Source organism: Acipenser ruthenus, chromosome 2 (genome assembly GCF_902713425.1).
Source record: "Acipenser ruthenus chromosome 2, fAciRut3.2 maternal haplotype, whole genome shotgun sequence".
In the NCBI taxonomy this organism is placed as follows: Eukaryota; Metazoa; Chordata; class Actinopteri; order Acipenseriformes; family Acipenseridae; genus Acipenser; species Acipenser ruthenus.
The window spans coordinates 79,921,222-79,940,087 of NC_081190.1; the positions used below are offsets into that span (position 1 = coordinate 79,921,222).

The 18,866-nt window shown below is 38.1% G+C and overlaps 1 protein-coding gene across 2 annotated transcripts in view; it reads left to right on the forward strand.

Moving 5' to 3' along the window:
- LOC117409378 (transmembrane protein 131-like) overlaps nt 1-17,968 on the forward strand; it is a 57,786-nt gene extending 39,818 nt beyond the window's left edge. For both annotated transcript variants that reach the window (XM_034015342.3, XM_034015343.3), the window contains exons 15-34: nt 200-269; nt 739-856; nt 1,218-1,287; nt 1,758-1,867; nt 3,020-3,083; nt 3,551-3,684; nt 3,950-4,092; nt 4,418-4,604; nt 4,820-5,005; nt 7,137-7,286; nt 8,422-9,007; nt 9,213-9,337; nt 9,525-9,688; nt 11,504-11,692; nt 13,552-13,621; nt 14,318-14,421; nt 14,522-14,645; nt 15,063-15,142; nt 16,283-16,479; nt 17,540-17,968. In XM_034015342.3, coding sequence (XP_033871233.3) covers nt 200-269; nt 739-856; nt 1,218-1,287; nt 1,758-1,867; nt 3,020-3,083; nt 3,551-3,684; nt 3,950-4,092; nt 4,418-4,604; nt 4,820-5,005; nt 7,137-7,286; nt 8,422-9,007; nt 9,213-9,337; nt 9,525-9,688; nt 11,504-11,692; nt 13,552-13,621; nt 14,318-14,421; nt 14,522-14,645; nt 15,063-15,142; nt 16,283-16,479; nt 17,540-17,818 — 3,150 coding nt within the window. In that variant the 3' untranslated portion in view covers nt 17,819-17,968. The remainder of the gene's footprint in view (nt 1-199; nt 270-738; nt 857-1,217; nt 1,288-1,757; nt 1,868-3,019; nt 3,084-3,550; nt 3,685-3,949; nt 4,093-4,417; nt 4,605-4,819; nt 5,006-7,136; nt 7,287-8,421; nt 9,008-9,212; nt 9,338-9,524; nt 9,689-11,503; nt 11,693-13,551; nt 13,622-14,317; nt 14,422-14,521; nt 14,646-15,062; nt 15,143-16,282; nt 16,480-17,539) is intronic.
- The last annotated feature ends 898 nt before the right edge of the window (nt 17,969-18,866 follow it).

The window sequence follows — 18,866 nt, forward strand, 5'->3', positions numbered from 1 at the left end:
GCAGACATGTACGCTTTTACATATATCTAACATACACTTGTAAGTCATCTACTTTTTCATGGTATTCTGATAGCTCTGGTTTTGTGTTTACAGCTGTGAGGCAGGATATATGTCTGGTACTTACATACTTTTTGTATTGATCTGATAAAGGATCTGATAAGTCAGATTTCTCTTTTCATGCATTCTTTTTTATAACCAGCAGGGGGATCTGATTATTGAGGCCAGTGCAGAGTGTGATACTCAGTGTCTCCTAGGGATGCCTGCCACAGGTAAAATGGACCCTCAGCATTTCCTATCAAATCACAGGGTGCATTGTGGAGTAGTGCACACAGCGTCCGTCTCGCACCAGACAGAAAATAAAATCAGGCTCTGCACGTTTACTAGGTGCTGTATGCGCTCTCCCTATACCTCCGCTTGACAGTGACGTACTCTTTGCTGTGACACATAAATCAAGCAACAAAAGAATCAGAAGAATGTTGACATGGTAAAATGAAACAAAAAAGAGATATGGTGTGACATTAGTTTAAGTGATGAAATGACGCTTTCAAGTTAAAATGTGTTAATTGTATGTGTAATGTATTTTAAAAAAGAATCCACTGCTTCGATTACTATGTCTGTGATGGAAAAAGATGCAGACAAAAATGTAGTTGGTTAAGCTTCATAATAATTTTGTTCCAGCTTGTGCATTTTAATGGTATGTTTGGTGCATCACTGCTCTTGTCTTGTTTGGTGTGGCAGCGGGTCCTCAGTGGCAGAAGAGCCTCCTGTTGGACTCCAGCACCTGGAAGGTAGACATTGGTCTTGCTACAGAGCTGTGCGACATGTGGCAAAACAGAAAGAACCTGAAGACCTGCAGGTAATTTAAATGTAGATTTTATGAATGTCAGAAACCTTCAGGTAGTCAAGCCTGAGCTTACAGGCAAACGTATAGATTTATTGAGTTTGACTTGCAGCGTTTTTAATGGTTCTTATGTTCAGTCACTAGGAATTGTATTTCTATCTCTGACGATATTCATTCTGCAACAGAGTATAGACGATGGGAAATACGATTTTATTGAATTGTATATTTTGTGATCTGGTATGGTTAGAGAGAAGGGTTAAGAATCGCTGTGGGTACTTGATCTGCTTTACATCTTATAGCTATGAAATTAGGTATAAGGAAGACCTTATTGAAAGTTAAATTTTCTGTTAAGCTTAGTACATTTTGTTTGTTACAGCTGGCCACGACTACCAATGGAAAGTGGTGTCACAATGGACTTTGGTGCTACTCTGGTCAACGACAGCAAGGTCTGGAAATATATAATATAGAATAAACAGTTTCTGAATCTTAATACAGGGGCAGTTAGTTCCAGTTCTGTGCCAAGCAATGTTATGGCATTTTGTTTTTACTTACAAAACATTATTATTATTTGTTTATTTTGCAGACGCCTTTATCCAAGGCGACTTACAGAGACTAGGGTGTGTGAACTATGCATGAGCTGCAGAGTCACTTAAAACTATGTCTCACCCGAAAGACGAAGCACAAGGAGGTTAAGTGACTTGCTCAGGGTCACACAATGAGTCAGTGGCTGACGTGGGATTTGAACCGGGGACCTCCTGGTTGTAAGCCCGTTTCTTTAACCACTGGACCACACAGCCTCATATTACATATTAAACATAGAAAAGGATTCTGATTTGCCAACTTCTTTAATTGTTAAAGCAAGGACTGATTTAAACATATCACTGATACAGTGTAAATTGTTGTTTCCAACAAACAGATGAAGCATTTCACACTAAAGAACCCGCTGGCTTCTCCAATTACTGTGCAACTTCTTCCGCTGTCTTTATATCCAGATCCCTTGGGAGCCTTGGATTTACTCACAAAATGGTAATTATAAACTTTGATGGTTGTGTACTTCTTACATTTTAACCCAGTTTAGACCCAGTAAACAAACGTGGATTTTCTTAAATATTCCAAATGACAAATTATGCATTGTGTATTTTAATCTGCTGTAAGATTTGTGGTACAAAACTGTATGATCTAGTGTGAGGTTCTTTGCTTTTGAAATAGGTGTTACTAGTAAAAATATAGATGTTGAAGTAAAGTTTCATGTTTTTAATGTCTGCCAATGTGTGCATTTACTTCAGTTCCAGTCACATGGGCTAGTAGTGCTGTGCAGTGTGAGGTCTATAAAGGGTTACATTATACTTTGATTCGAGGGTCCCCGAGGGGCTCATCCAGTTGAAGCGCTGTTGCTGGGAGCGCAGGATGAGCCATACAGCTTGAACGGCGCCAGTTTGCGTCCGGGCTGTGCAGAGAGGCTGAACTTTGCAGAGGACTCCGAAGGGGGCCTCACATTGGCTCTCTGGGATCGGTAGCCCACCCATCTCTGCTCTGGATTGGTCTGCATTAAAGCGATTATGGCTTTAGGCATGTGAGATCGGAAGACGCTCACATGACCTCTGAACATCTGTGCTGTGTGGGGACCTGCTGCGGGGAGGAGAAAAAATATCATTGGACATTCCAGATTGGGGGAAAATAAATAAAAATAATAATTGGTCACAAAAAAACCCCAATAATAATAATAATAATAAATATACTCTATTTGTAAAATGAAACAATGATTTGAGAGTTTGGATCACATCTTCACATGTAATTGGATATTATTGCATATTACAATATTACATAGGCTGAATAGCAGAAATTAATTTTAATTCAAGCAAATGAACTACCCTGAATATTAACAAATAAATAAATAATATTGTATTGCCAGTAATGATCAGCATCACATTGATGGATAGATGCAGAATACCTTCACATCAAACAAAGTAGTATGGACAAATTCCAAGACCTACAATCAAGTGAGACAACTACATTACTCAGAAGAATGCTGGTGGAGTGAAATACAAGAGCATGCATTTAACCTAATGCCATCATCGTAATAAAGTGGTCTGACTGCAATGCCTGTAGGCCAAAATTGTGTGTGTGGTGGTCTTTTTTTTTTTTTTTTTAAACCAATGTTTTATCTTTTTCTTTAAGGTTCAAGATAAACCCACTAGCTGTTAATGTCACTACAACTGAGTTCACATTGACCAAAAATCTGGTATGTTTAGCTTATATTTTTCAGTTTATATTGCAGGGTCTGATCCCTTAATCCTTTTTGAAGATTCATTTTTGTATTTGTCACAGTTTAGTTATAAATACTGTTAATCTAGAGAAATGCTGACTAACTGTGATACATCTTGTTTAGGACATTATTTAGCACAATTTATTGAGAGCATCAAAATCTGGGGATGTACATGGGAACTGTCTTCCTGATAGAAAAACAGTTTTTACTATGTATGGAAGACTTTATTGAAGCTGATATATATTTCCTTTAAACATCTGTAACTATTAATTACTGTAAACTATAAAATATGTATATACTAAAATAAGGAATTTAGTGAGGGACCAATGTCTTATTAATATAGTACAGCAGAATATGTACTTTAAAAATCTGTTGGCAAGCTATAGCAAATTAAATGGACCTTACAGAAATGTATGTAACAGTTATTAAATATTGTAATGCAGGATACCAGCGATAATAAAAGCATGACTGGAGAAAGAGTGCAACAGATCAATTTACAACCTTGGGAGACAAAGGAAATCGGTGTCATTTTTACACCGGCAGAACACAAAACCGTAACATCAATCATACTGATAAGGTGACTATGACCACAAGTAGCTGTATTGCTAATAGTGGAATACCAACTGAATCTGTTATAGTTTGGGATTATCTTCGGGAGTTCTAAGAACCTTTTTTTTTTTTTTAAATAAAAGTAAAGTGTTGGGATGGGGATATTAGGATTTAAACAGTGATTCATAAATTGTGTGTGTAACGTGGAATCTTCAATTTAAAAATAAAAACCTTCCCTGCCGTTTTTTTTATTATTTTATTTTTTTTAATATATTTTTATTTTTTCTAAACAGGAATAACTTGACAGTGTTTGACATGGTCACTGTGAAAGGGTTAGGTGCCAGAGAGATGTTGCGAGTGGGAGGAAAGCTGCCAGGGCCAGGGGCCTCGCTTAGATTCAACTTCCCGCAGTCTACGCTCATGGAATGTAGAAACGGTGAGGGCCTCGATACCAATACCTGCATTTGCATTCAAGGATACAGCAGCCAAGTGGTTAATAAACAGTACCCTCAATGTGCAATTAGCCCTTCTATGGAGGCAATGTAATATGACTATTATTATTCTTATTATTCTTATTATTATTATTAATTATTAGCCTAGTAAAGCATCATGCAAACAAAGAAAAAATCACTTTCCTGTATGTTCTAGTAATGTCTTCAGTCATCTCAACACTGTAGTCAAGGCTGCGTTGTCCACATAGGTAATATGAAATCATGGCAAATTTGCAAACAATTTACATTTCCTTTTTTATTCCTGTCTAGGGTTGAAAAACAACAAACCACCATATGTCATTCAGAAGACCTTTAAAGTGGAAAATGCAGGAGAGCTGCCATTAAAAGTGATTTCAATGAACATCAATGGATACAAGTGCCAAGGGTTTGGCTTTGAAGTACTGGAGTGTCATTCATTCCAGATGGATTACAACTCCTCCCGTGAAATCAGCATTGCGTACGTACAGAATGTCTTTATTATTCACCTGAATACTGAAACAGGTTCTTTAAAACAAGCAGAGGGTCATTTAAACATTGTTACCTGTGGAGCAGAGTGCTGTCACATTTACAAATCGTGCGGTTAACTTTGTAAAGTGCTTTCAGGTGTAGGAGAAGTACTCCTTTTTTTTTTTAAATGCGATTTAAATGCCTCGTGCTCTTCCTTTTTCCCAGATTCACTCCAGATTTTACCTCGTCCAGGGTGTTCAGAGATCTGACCCTCGTGACAGGTCGGGGCTCGTTGTTCTCCTTCACTCTCAACGTGACTCTCCCTCATCACATGTTGCCACTGTGTGCACAGGTGGTTCCAGGACCCAGCTGGGAGGAGAACTTCTGGGTGGTCACCATCATCGTCACATGGTAAGGCAAAAATAATGCAGACCTGCTAACCTCTACGCATTTTGCGTATCCGCTACGCATTTTAAGTTGGTGAAACGCGGGTATGCTTTTATCAGAGATGATACGCAATAATACGTAATCCATATTTCGCTCATCATCTGTAATGTTGCCTGTAGTTAGAGAAAGTGTTGCAACGTCACGTCAAGTTCTCGTAGGTTGACTGACAGAAATTCCTGCCACCCAGTTTCTTTGTATAATCACTGGCATTCTACTATAGCCTATCGGGCTTTTGTTTCAACTGCCAGTTTCGGACACACTGTAGGGAGTGTGAAGTACTGTTACTTGTGAGGAAATTATTTATTTCAAACTGGCTACAGTACCTTTGTTTTTTAATTAATGCATTAGTTATGCATTCATTTTTGTCTAGGGAAAAACCCCACTTGCGGTTAAAAAAAAAAAAAAAATGTGCTTGGTTTAGATAACTGCATCGCATGAACAGAAAATACAGCTGAATGAGGATTTTACGAGAATGTCGAGGGAGTTTAATATTCTGTTTTTGACTCGTTGTCCCGTTTTTCACAAATGCCTGTTGCCATACAGGGATGTCAGTAAAATTGATTTTATAAAAATGAGCACAGCATTAACATTGTTAATGTGGTTAAGGTACGTAAGGCTTCTGTAATCCTTAATCCTGTTTAACTGTATAGCTAAATATTTATGAAAAAAAACGGCCATACAAGTAAGCGTGTTAAAGTGGGACTTAATACTACTACGACTAATAATAACGTAATATCAGAACTACCAATATATGCTTACTGATATTAACTTTTTATGAAGCGCTCAATACAAACAAATGGGTCCAGTCTTTTTTTGTTTTTTTATTCTCTTTTAATCGCTGAAATCCATTTTACCCTCCTGTCTGGATCAGCAGGAATCCTGTAGAAGGAAACTTTATATTTCTGTCCAGAACAAAAGAATCAGGCATTACTGTAATGTTACCGCGCTAGGCATTTTGGTCATCTTCCACAGTAATGCTGACTCTGAAAGCGTGTTCAGCTTGGTGACCAAAAACAAAACCCAAAACACAGAGCCAGTCTGAGCACAGACATGCTAAGTTCAGTGGTAACGCACAAAGTCATGATGTCAGGAAAGCAGCAAGTGTGTCGCATACAAACCTTTAGTGACACCTTGCTCAGGAAAGCCAAGTCAGCCACCTATGAAGCTAAACATTCAAGATCTGAAAGTGCAGTTTGACCTGTTGGATTCCTTTCTGTTCCAAACAACTCACTTTGTGGATAGCTATTACATTTGGTGCTGACTCGGTGACTATTTACAAGTTTTTTTTTTCCTTTGTTGAAAGTGCTTTGTTTCTCTGTTCTAGAAGCTTATACATTTCAATTTGTTATGTTTTAATAAAATACAAACATACTACAAAAATTGCTATTTTCTGTACTTGAAATAATTCAGTTGGTATAAATTAAAAAGGTTTCATCTATACAAGGTAAACAAAATTTAATTTAAACTGAAACAATCATAGCTAATATCATTTTTTTTAGTGAAAAATTCATACTCAAAACTCACCAGAGTGTAGCATTTAGCCATTTTATACCCTAAAACCAGTTCTGGGGAGAAGCCCCCTGGACCCCCAGAGATGTCTGCGTGAAAGAGTGCTACTCCAAAAAAAAAATGTCAGGGTTGGCAGGTCTGATAATGCAGCTAAGTTGAGTTGAGGGTTGAGTGAAGGATTAATGAAAACCAATTTATTCAAATATCATACGCAAAAGGTTAGTGTAAAACAAATGTCTAAATTTAATTATTTACTTTTTTTCCGTTTCCCTTTTGATATTACAGTGCTCCCAGTTGTAAGACTGCTCTTTATATCACAGTTATAAGGTAGTATGTTCATAGCTCCCATTTGCCCAACATTGCCATTACACCTGCACTTGTATTCTCGTTATGTGGCGGAACACAAAATGCATGGACTCTTATCTGTGTTTCCTGACTACATCGTTGTAAAGGGGACACTCCTTTCGTAAGACTGAAAAATGGTTGTATGCCTCAAATTGTAATACATTTATAATGCATTAAGCTAAGTGGTATTCTTAGTGGGATTTGTATAATTGAAGTTAATTTGCTTGTTTTGTTTTAACAGCGTGTCATTGTTTGGTGTGTGTTGGATGGCCTGTTATCAAGCCCGCTACATTTTGACAGAATTTTCCACACCAGGAACCAGACATAATCATGACTCTGCATTAACTCAAGACAACAGCCCTGTTGATACAGTCAGCTCCAGTTCCGCTAGGTATGAAGGCATCTGTGGTCCCCTTTAGGGAAAAGTTTATATTAACTGTAAATCTTTAAGAATACATGACAGTTAGGGGGATTGATTCATTGGCAGTGAAATATTAAAAAATGTATTTGTATGGGTAACTTTACACTGTATCATTTATTAAAATATTATTATTTTTTGTTTATTTAGCAGACGCCTTTATCCAAGGCGACTTAGAGACTAGGGTGTGTGAACTATGAATCAGCTGCAGAGTCACTCACAATTACGTCTCGCCCAAAAGACGGAGCACAAGGAGGTTAAGTGACTTACTCAGGTTCACACGAGTCAGTGGCTGAGGTGGGATTTGAACTGGGGACCTCCTGGTTACAAGCCCTTTTCTTTAACCACTGGACCACACAGCCTCCTTATAAAATATTATTATTATTATTATTATTATTATTTATTTATTTATTAATTAGCAAACGCCCTTATCCAGGGCGACTTACAATTGTTACAAGATATCACATTATTTTTACATATAATTACATTATTGTTATATACAATTACCCATTTATACAGTTGGGTTTTTACTGGAGCAATCTAGGTAAAGTACTTTGCTCAAGGGTACAGCAGCAGTTCCCCCAGCTGGGATTGAACCCACGACCCTCCGGTCCAGAGTCCTAACCACTACTCCACACTGCTGCTTGGAGCACTGTGGCGGAGTGTCCCGCCCCTATTTATTATTATTTGTATTTTTGTTTGCGGCGCGGGTAAAAGCGCCGCGTCTTTAAATATTATTCCTTCTCTCCGCTCCCCGTACTCTCTACTCCAACACCCCAACATCAAGTGCAGAGAGCTGCAGGTTTATATACTCTGGCCGAGGGATTAACTAGTTGGTAATTATCTTATTATCCCCCGGCCAGAGTCTGCACGCGTTTGGTAAGGATGCATGACTGTCAGCTATTTAAGTAATCAGTAGCTGATCAGCCATGCATCCTCACAGGGTTTTTAAATAATAATAAAAGACGCGGCGCTTTTACCCGCGCCGCAAACAAAAATACAAATAATAATAAATAGGGGCGGGACACTCCGCCACAAGCACATATGATGGTAACATACTGTATACTTTTTATATTAAAACAGTGTGTTGTGTTTTTTTTTTTACCAGGATTACAGGTAGTTGCAAGACATTTGTCGATTCATGCAGTACATCAGATAAAGGCAAAGGCAAAGGGTCTCCTGCCGTGGCAAATGGTCCAAACAGAAACCAGAATGGATCAAAAAAGAACTCTGGGACACCTGCTCAGCCTCAGAAGAAACACAAAGTCTCTGTGTATTATAGTAAATACAAAGTGAACCCCATTGCTACTGTGGCTACTGCTGCAGAGGAAGAGTGTCTGCCAATGAAGGAAATGGACAGCCTGGGTGACTACATGGATCAGGACACCACTACCTGCAATAATAACACTGACGAAGACACAGCCCTGCCAGAAAAATCAGCACAATGTATTAAAGATCCTTACCAGAGTGCTGAAGACGAGGGGGAGGTGGCAGCATGTCTGGTTCCCATGGAAACGCACTCAAAGCACAATGAGAATCTAACAGAGACCATAGGCAGTAGACCAGACCTTTACACTTGCAACTCAGAGGAGAAACCGCTCAACAACCAAGTCACAAGAATACAGCAGTGCAGCAATTTTTTTCCTTTTATGGAAAAAAAGGCATGGGAGAAAGTGGACGCCTCCACTGCAGAGGTGTGTGTCTCTTCCATTTGTTTAATCATATTGCACATATTTTATTTCATTGTCCGGGTTTATGAATGGCATAGTTTCTTCTTTCCTCCAGTCTGCTGCTGCAGCAGAATCATGGCATAATTGCATTCACTTTCCATTATTTCCATTCTTTGCTGTAGTGATATTTATAGTTCTTGATGCTGGAAATGTTTCTGTTGATGTTCAGCTTAGGGAAGACGCACAGTTAAAGAAAAAGCCTCAGGAGAGAGTGGAGTTTAATACCACAGCTGCAAATGGAAAGGCAAGGAGGAACTCTGGGAAAAACAGAAGGAAGGTCGCGGTTATTGTTGGGTAGGTGGACAATTTGATATCCTCATTTCTCTGGCCTTTTAAGTTTTCAATAAGAATGTATTCACTTGGTTTTATTGGCCTTCTGTATTTTGTTTTTATCAAGGTATTAGGTCGATTTTTAATGTTGTTTATTATTGTCATGGTATTTGTAGTAATTATAGTCTTCACCTTGATCTCTCTGTTTTAGAGTTCCTGAACACACTGTTGCTGTGTCCACAGAGAAGAACAGAGATCTTGAACGCAAAGAATCAAGAAATTTCAACAGATCACGAAATCGCTGCTTAAATGGAAAACAGGAAGCTGTCAAATCATGTCCAAAACTGGACAGCCCTCTCAAGCAGATGCAGAATGGTAGGGAAACCATACATACGTTGAAAAGCCTTGATTTTCACTTGGTAATATTCAAGGCCTTGAAAACCTTAAATTTGATTGTTTTTTGGATTGGCATGGAAAAGCCTTGAAAATTGTGGAACCGTTGTTCCACAGTGCTTTAGTTGTGTCTTGCTGTGAAAAGTATTCTCGTTATATCTGTAATCTAGACAGAGACGAGCATGCAGTGGTCGAGTTCTTGTAGCGACGATTCTCCGTAGGTCTGCACAGATTCGCAGAGATGCGCGCTCTTCGAGGGCTGCTGTGTGACGTCACTCAAGTCCACCCGCAGAAATCTGTGCAGGTCCTGCACAGCCCAGCGCAGCTCTGAAAAGTTGCTGCAGGAGACTGGCTGCGACTGTGAACCAGAGACGATGCAGTGACCTGCTAATCAAAATTCAAATACCCACTAACACTACTGCCCCCTTTTTAGTGGAGGCAACCGACATCTTATCATTATACAATGAAGCCGTGAACAGCTTTGTCAACTCTATATTGAATACATTAATTGATTATTTAAACGTAATGGATTAAGTCAGTGATAAGTCATGTATAATGTTACAATAAAGTTAATGTTAATCAATCTGTGTAGGTAGATAATCCAGACACATTAAATATAGGGCGTTTAACTGCTGAAAGTATGGTAGTGTATATAGATTTTTATTTATTTATTTAGTAATAAATCAATAATAAAACAGCACTGTTGTATATGGTTCTAAGTGACATCCTTTATAAAATGAAATCTTTCAGTGATTGATTACTTTTTTATTTTTTAAACATACTTTTATAATACAATATTTTAATTATCTGTATTTATACAGTTTAGTATTTTAATTTGATTTTTTTTGGTACTGAATGCATTATTTTGATAACCTTTTTAGCACAAGCTTACTGTTCAACTCTTTTATGCAGAATATAACATTACGTACCAGTATATATTTTTTTTCCCCTCCCGAGCTGGTATTAGTATATTAAAACATTAGCTACTGTACCTTATCAGACCTTGTAGGGACCGATGTATCAATGAATTGGATACTTGAAAATAGCAGACATTCAATCACTGTGCTCGCTGTGTATAAGAAGCACATCTGTTTCCATCACATGTCTTTAGGTTTATCTGTATGCTCCAAATCCACCGCTACCTTTTCCACAGTCTGCATTTTCGAGTCAATTCCATTTTTGGGGATTTTAACCAAAGGCATTATTTTGTATCTGTTATCTACATGATGCATCAGATGAACAGAAATGTGCGGTATTGTGATTTGAACACTCCACTCGTGTCAATTTCTCAAGCTTACCTATGTAGAAACGCAAGCCTCTTTACCGTGGTAAACACACACATTGGCAATGTCTGGTTGAACTGTGTAAAATATGTGTTTAGAAGCTTATTGTTAAATACTACAACATCTCGAATTAATGTACATTTTCTACTGCAGTATAACGTTTTTCTTTTTGGTGTTTCTAAGCCACCGTTCTTAAGGCATGGCTTTCTCATCAACGACCGGGACGCAACTGCTTTGTTGTGTTGAGGGGAGTCGGTAGCCTATGGCAGGGAAAAGTGGCGATCTAAACAGTAAATATTAAAATTAATAATGCGAAAAGCAATTGCAAGTGATATTGGAGAGCAAAGAAGCCAGCAAGCAAAATAACGTTTGATTTAATGGCGGAGAATATTTAATATACAACTATATTGTATATTATATAGTGTCCATTTGTGGTATACACTATTTATAATGAAATAATTCAGGTCTTCAAAATGTATTGAATATTTAAGAATGTTATTGCTCCCCCATGTAGCTGTGTGTTTGGCAAACCCAAGACGGAAGTGCCTGGACAGGAGGCTTTTCTCAGACTCGGGCTCAGACTCAGGAAGCTCGTCAGGCAGTGTGAGAGCCAGCAGGGGGAGCTGGGGGAGCTGGAGCAGCCTGGATGGAGAGAAGGACCACAACATCACCAAACTGCACTGCACAACCTCCACAGCTAAAAGTAAACTACTGTCTATGTCGCGCTCATTGTCATAGTTCCACAACACTACAGTTGCTGTTTTATCACAGCAACACTGTGCAGTGCAGGGTTTACTTGTTCTTATTTTAATTGGTTTAAATAAGCATCTCAGAGAGGGCAGCTTATGTAGGTTTGCAGTTCTGCCACCTATGACTGCTAACATCTCTGAAATCAGTGGTTCCCAACCTTTTTCAATGTAGGGACCACCTTGGTGTTTGGATTTTTCCCACTGACCACTTGCCACACATGTTTTCACAACAGCATTTTGAAACACATTTTTATGTGTATATGTATACATGTAGAAAGTTAGTATTTCTATAACTTACCAGACTTAATGAGATCCCTAGGCTTGAATCTTTGCTACCTCAGTTCATCAAACAATGTTGTTATTTTTTGCATTGAAAGTTGCTGATGGCAAAGTTCCTGTTTTCTTTTGCGTAAAAATATACATTATGAATGCATTGTAGATGAATGGCGACTCGAATTTGCAGGTTTAAGGGTTTCGTTTGACAAAATTTCTTGACAAATGATGCACTGGGGCTTTGGGTCGTCCTCGGATCCAGTATATGTAAATACCAGTGCTGGTCCCCGCAGCCGTTACCTCGTGTAGCAATTCTATCCATTTGTAACGCAACTTATTGTACTTGGTGAGTTGCCAACTTCTCTCGATGTACATATAAAAAACACACCGGAAGACGAGGTGGGTGGGAAGCACCGGATGTTAATACCACTTCTGTGGTAGGCTGTAATGTGTAAATTAAACGGGATTAGTGGCACACAGTCGATTAGGATTGATAGCATTTTGGTTAAATATGACAGCATCAAGAACAGACTGTACACATTATTTCCAGAAGTAGTGATAAGAGAATTTCCTTTTGGCATATAGTCTTGTGAGAGATTAAACCTGGCTGAATAAACCCATATGATAACATAGAGCTGAAATAGATCATTCACACTACAGTACAGTTCACTAGTCAAGCAACAAATATAGCCTCTTTGTGTTTCACATTAACTTCTTTTACTATAAGCAGCTAACCTCCAAAAACATATAATATGGAAATACTGATGTTCCTATATCCCTGGCAACACTGTAGCACATCTTTTGTTGAAAATGAAAAGTACTGAAACTGTGGTTAATGTTTTTGTTTTAATTTAGTCTAGTTTTAATTCCAACCGAGTTAGGAATATGAAATGCAGGGCGGTGCTTTATGCTTAGCACAGATTAGAAAGATGTGCATTTATGTGGATGCTAGATGTAGATTGTTTTAAATAATGCTGGCAAAGTAAGTCTGTGCCTTCATAATGTGTAACAGTTATTTAGTTAGTATTTGTTTCACATAAGAAAGCTGTTTGGCGGCTTTGAAGGCGATGCTTCGTATTGCATCAAAGGGAGCTGTAATACACACTGCTGTGCAAAAGTCATAGACATGTTGCATTTTTCTACTCTGATGCATTATGAGCATCAGCAATTTACTCAAAGCCTCCACTAGTGTTTTCTACTATTATAACAACCTTGACCTTCATAGCCAGTACATAGCTACATTCTCTAGGCCAAGTTTGATCATGGGTGTCGTAGAAGAAAAATAACCCGTGCTTGACAGTTTTTATGTGAATGTGCCACCGCTATATTGTCAACCTCTTGTATGTTACAAAGCATTTGAGGTACTGACTTCATATTTGCATTCTAAATGTGTTGCTGGCCATGACCATGGCAGACATATTTAGGTCATGTGATTTCAGCTACAAAGACAGTATGAGATGTTGTCTAAATGTTTGGTAATATTTCACACATTACTATTAAGTATATTTAATTATGGTTGTTGCTATTTATTTTTTCCTAGGGGAAAATATTCAAAATGGTGTTTTTCCAGCTGACAGAGGTTGTTGTCCGACACCGAACCCAAACTACAGGTACAGATATTTTACAATACGTTTGTGTGTTACATTAACAGAACTACTATAAGAGAACTACAGCAATTAAAAGAAAACTAACTAATATAATGAACAAATGAAACAGCAGTTGTGAGTTAGAAACTCGCAATTGAACATTGGCTCCTCTAACAGAGAAATCACACAACATTGAACGGAGAGTTGGGCAGTTATTACTTGTTTTGATGAATTTGAAGTGTTGTAATTGTAGTTGATTTGAATTTTCCCAATTTTAAAATGTAGAACCAAATTATGCAGTATGTGCTGAACTGAACTAGTTTTTGTAGAAAGCCTCCCACATAATGTACTTACAGTAATTCGCACTGTGAGAACCGAAAAGGTGACACACAAGGATGATCAAGAAGGAAGGGTTTATTTGTGGTGTGACAAATGACCTTTTTTGTTTTTTAGACAGTCTTTGGTTAGTCTTCAAGTTCTCATTTTGGGAAAGTCTTCAGAGCAGACAGAATTCATTTAGCAACCCTGATGTTTCAAGTCACCTAATGTCTTATAAGCTTATATTTCTTTTCAAAGTTTGACTTTCTTTTTTGAGAAATATAAAACTTTTAATAATACAAAACTAAGAAGAAAAAATCACCAAGATCACAATCTTGGTAAATAATGCCTGGAAACGTGCACGTTTGTAATACATTGACAAGAACCATTTCCTGTCTTAAGCCTGCTGTATCAAATGGAGAAAACTCAAATGCCCGAAACAGTTCCAGCCACAAACTTCACTCCCAGTTTTGCTGCTGTTGCTGCAGGTGTGGAGAGGAACACAGGCGAGTGATTTATAGATTTAGTTAACAGATTTATTTTATATACTACCCAGATTTTCTGGTGTAATATATTAAGTGTGTGGGTTTTTTTTTTTTGTTAAAGGTGTTTCAAGTCCTTACCAAACAGAAGAAATGTGGTCTGCACCATCAGTTCCTTTAACCACTGATTTCAGGTACAGTCCACCGGAAAGCTTGCCCTGCATCCCCCAAGGAAGTATTTATAATGGGTAAGTTTCTGTTTAACAGTTACAGGTGAGACCATGGTCTTAACTGCTTTGAGTTATAAATCTGTTATCCTCCTAAAAAAAGACATTAACTGCCTAATCTACTATTGTGTTGGATTCCTCCAGCACACAGTGAAATATTGTACAGCTTTTTCATTGAGCCTGATCATTCCTTCTGTATTTCACAATACTTGCTCCTGCCGAGTTAAAATAACGGAGAGCCCTTTAGTTTTCCTTCTCACTATTACTTGCTTTAGTCTAGGTACTGAATGCATACTTTATATGTATTATTTGTTTCTTCCTTATGATGATTTTAAATAACTTTTAATGTTTCGTTTTTGCTGTTAGTATTCAAAACTGTTAAACACAAAAGAACATTACTTTTGTATTTATTTTTTGTTTGTTTTTCTTTTTCTTTAGCTTTCCTTGGACTGTTAACAGCCAGTGTGCCATTCCATATCCTTACTGTGAACAGAGTAGCTACTATCCAGTGCTAGATGGTAGGTTTTTTTTTATTATTTGAGGGAATATGAATCTCTATTCTCAAAAGAACATGACTCGGAAAGTAAACTATTTCCAAATGTTTTCAATTATTTTGAATGGTTCAGGTTATCTTTTAATAGAAGAATGCAGGTCATGCGTCATAGCAGCAGGATCCTTTTTCTTTTTTAGCTTTAAAAGGTTGCAGTAAGTTTTACAAGGGTACAGACATTCACAGTAAGGTTCATGCCAAAATATTTTAGGTTTTGTAAAAATTGTTAACCGTGTATTGTCCCCTTAAAAATATTTAACCCTTTGCGGTTCATTTATTTAGCACCTGTGAGGCGCTTCAGGTCTAATTTATTTTCACACAAGCTGTTTATTTTACACACGCTGTTTGAAAGTAATTTTATTCACAGTAAAACAGGTTTTAACCCTTTGCAGTCCATTTATTAAGTGGACCGCAAAGAGTTAAAGGCACTGCATATCAACAGGACACTCAGTACTGCATCTCCAGCCCTGCCCCACTCCTTGTTTGCTGTATATAACACATATTTCTTCATAGTCATGCATACTGATAAATCATCTCTTGCTCACTTGATTTATCACCAAACTCCTCAATAATGCTGTCCAATTCATTATTTTATTACTATAACATCTCAAAAAGCTTTGCAAATGTCTGTGATTTTCTTTCAGTGCTGGATGCAGAAGTAGCTATCGTTTGTTTGTTTGTTTGTTTGTTTGTTTATGTCTGGTGAAGGGACTATGCGTATTGCTCAGATCCGCCTCCATTTTTTTTTCCGGCTTTTCTCTGCTTTTTCCTGGAGAAAAACCGACTAGGGACCTGTGATTGACGCCTTTTTGATGTTGGATCGATCAGAAAAAATTTGAATGTCAGACCTGGTCTGACATAGAACCGCAAAGAGTTAAATGTGTAACACAGAAAATGCCGCAAAGGTAGTCATGATTTGGTAAACCACTTAATTTTAATAGTTAATAACAAACAAAGTGAATCGGACACGAGACTTTACAAGTTTTACTTTAGAATTTCTTTGTGATCAGTTGATTTAATCTCTGTTATTTTATTGCTCGCGTATGAACTGTTGTTTTTCCCTTGAATAAGTAATACACATTGACACATTCATTTTATTATTTTTCAGAGAATGTACATTTCCAGAATGCCTTCCCTGGCCAGGAGACACAGAGCCTACCCTATGCCCCTCAACCTTATGCCCCTCAACCTTATGCCCCTCAACCTTATGCCCCTCAACCCTGCGCCCCTCAACCCTGCTGGAATGAAGAAGAGACACAAGGCATTACCTCAGCCTGGGAATCAACAGGATGTGTAGGCAGCAAAGTGAGTTAACAAAAATACATTTTAAAATTTGTTTAGCTAAATTTGCCTTAACAGTACATTAATTTGTATACCACGTGTGGCTAGGTACCTCAAGTAAAAACATGGTACTGCATGAGCATTCATAGAGTATCTTCTGTGTAATTACTTAGTGATATTCAGTTTTATCTGATTTCTCACTCGACAGCAAAAAAGTATGACATGATTCACTTTGGCTGTCAATGTTAGACAAAACTGCAGCGCAAATATTATGAGTAGACTGAGAGTGTAGCAGTTGTGGAGATTTGTTAAAGGTGGTGAAAGTAATAATTGAATGCTGCGCACAACACAACCAACACTGGTACAACTTCTTCTTGTGTGTGTATGCATTAACATACACTGGGATTTGAACTGCAGAGCTATTAAAATAAGTTCATACATAGCATGCTGGCAATGTGGCTGACTGTATTCAGTTCCATTGTCCTTTCTTTTATGAGCTCTACATTTGGGGCTGTATTACCCCTTTTCCACTGAGTCATCTGAGCCGTGCAAGTGGTTTTTCACTGGCTATTTCTCGAGCCGAGTGAGAACCAAACTGTGGCCTCACATCTGAATCTGCCTCTGAGCAGTGCATGGCAGGGCGTGGTGTTAATGATTTTAGTCATTACATTGCAGTGTCTAAAGTCAATTTTTATCTTGCTCGTCAGATCCAAGTTAATGCTCTCTCCGAGAATCATGCGTCTCCACTGCTTAATCAGCCCGTCGTTGCTTTTCAGTTGTATTCAGTAGTATATGAATAACGAAAATGAAGAAAAACAACCATAACCTCTGCATCCACCATTCAACTCAAATACAGCGTATCTCAATGCTGCATCATCTACATGCGACTCGACATGTTCATTGCGTGTGACGTCAGCTGCACAGCTCGGACTCTGCAGTGGAAAGACAAGCAGGATCCTCCTAAGCTGTGCCGGGCTGGTTTGGCCCTGGAGCAGATCTGTTGTATAGTGGAAACGATGTACATTTCTTTTGTAGTTCTTAGAAATTATCTTGTGTCTCTTATACCTTCTTTTCTTTGTTGCAGCCATATTTCTCAGGCACAAGGAGTCTCTCACCAATGTCTAGTCTGTTTGGCTCCATATGGACTCCAAAGAGTGACCCATACCAAAGCCAATTCCAGCACAACAGATCATTATCCCATTCATCTGTCAGCAAAGAGCAGTCTGTGATCTGCAAACAGAAGCAATTTTCTAGTTTCGATCCCTTTAGGTGCCACATGAACCTGGACATTTGGAATTCCTCATCTAGTCGGAGTACCAACTCGCAGCTCTCCAGTGATTCAGGATACTGTGGGGATGTCTAAGTGAAATGTGATGTAATTAAACAAAACAAAAATAATAAAAAAATTAATGTGAATATACTTTTACAAGATTTCTGTTGTGTAAAGTTAAGCCTTTGTTGTATATTTTTCTAGATGATTTGGATCATAGAAAATAAACATTTTGTACTTGAATGTGTGTTCTTTAATTCTTGTCCATATTAATAAGTGATTGTTTTTCAAAATGGTTCAAGCCTTCTATTGTAGAAATTCCATTGTGTGTGTGTGATATCTTATACTGCAAAGAGTTATAATAGTGTTACCCCAATTTACAATGACATGGATTCATCAAGTCCTTGGGTCAGAAATAAAGAACACTCACATGTAGCCATCATTATGGCAGATTGTATGCTAGAAAGAAGGATTACTTTGTTAAAAATACAAGTCATTTAAGTTCAGATTGAAGGGTTGTGTTTTTTTTTTTAATTTATCAATTTACACAGAATAGAACCCTGATCACAGGGCATTCCCTTGTGTTAGAAGGTAAGAGCTTCACAACCATACAGACAAGGACACTACCAAAGCAGTACGAGAGGTTTTTATTGTGATTTCATTCTTTAACTTTCCATATGTATATCCCTTTTCAATTTTAGTTTAAGGATAAGCATTCTATCTGCATGTTCTATTTAGTGTGGTAGTTCCATGGAATGGAGCTTCCTGATTGGTAGATGAATGATGTTTCATGCTGGCCCATGTTGACTCCAATGCTTCCCACAGTTGTGTCAAGTTGGCTGGTAGTGGATCTCTACTCCGAATAGCTTGTTCCATCTCATCCCACAGATGCTCAATTGGATTGAGATCTGGTGACTGGGCAGGCAACTGCAGTAAGCTGAATTCATTGTCATGTTCGTGGAACCATTCCTGGACAATCCTAGCCTTGTGGCATGGGGCATTATCCTGCTGAAAAATCCATTAGCAGATGGATAAACTGCTGCCATGAAGGGATGCCCAATGTGTGCCATGAAAACACACCCCACACCATCACACCATCACCACCAGCCTGCAATGTTGACACGCGGCATGATGGATGCAT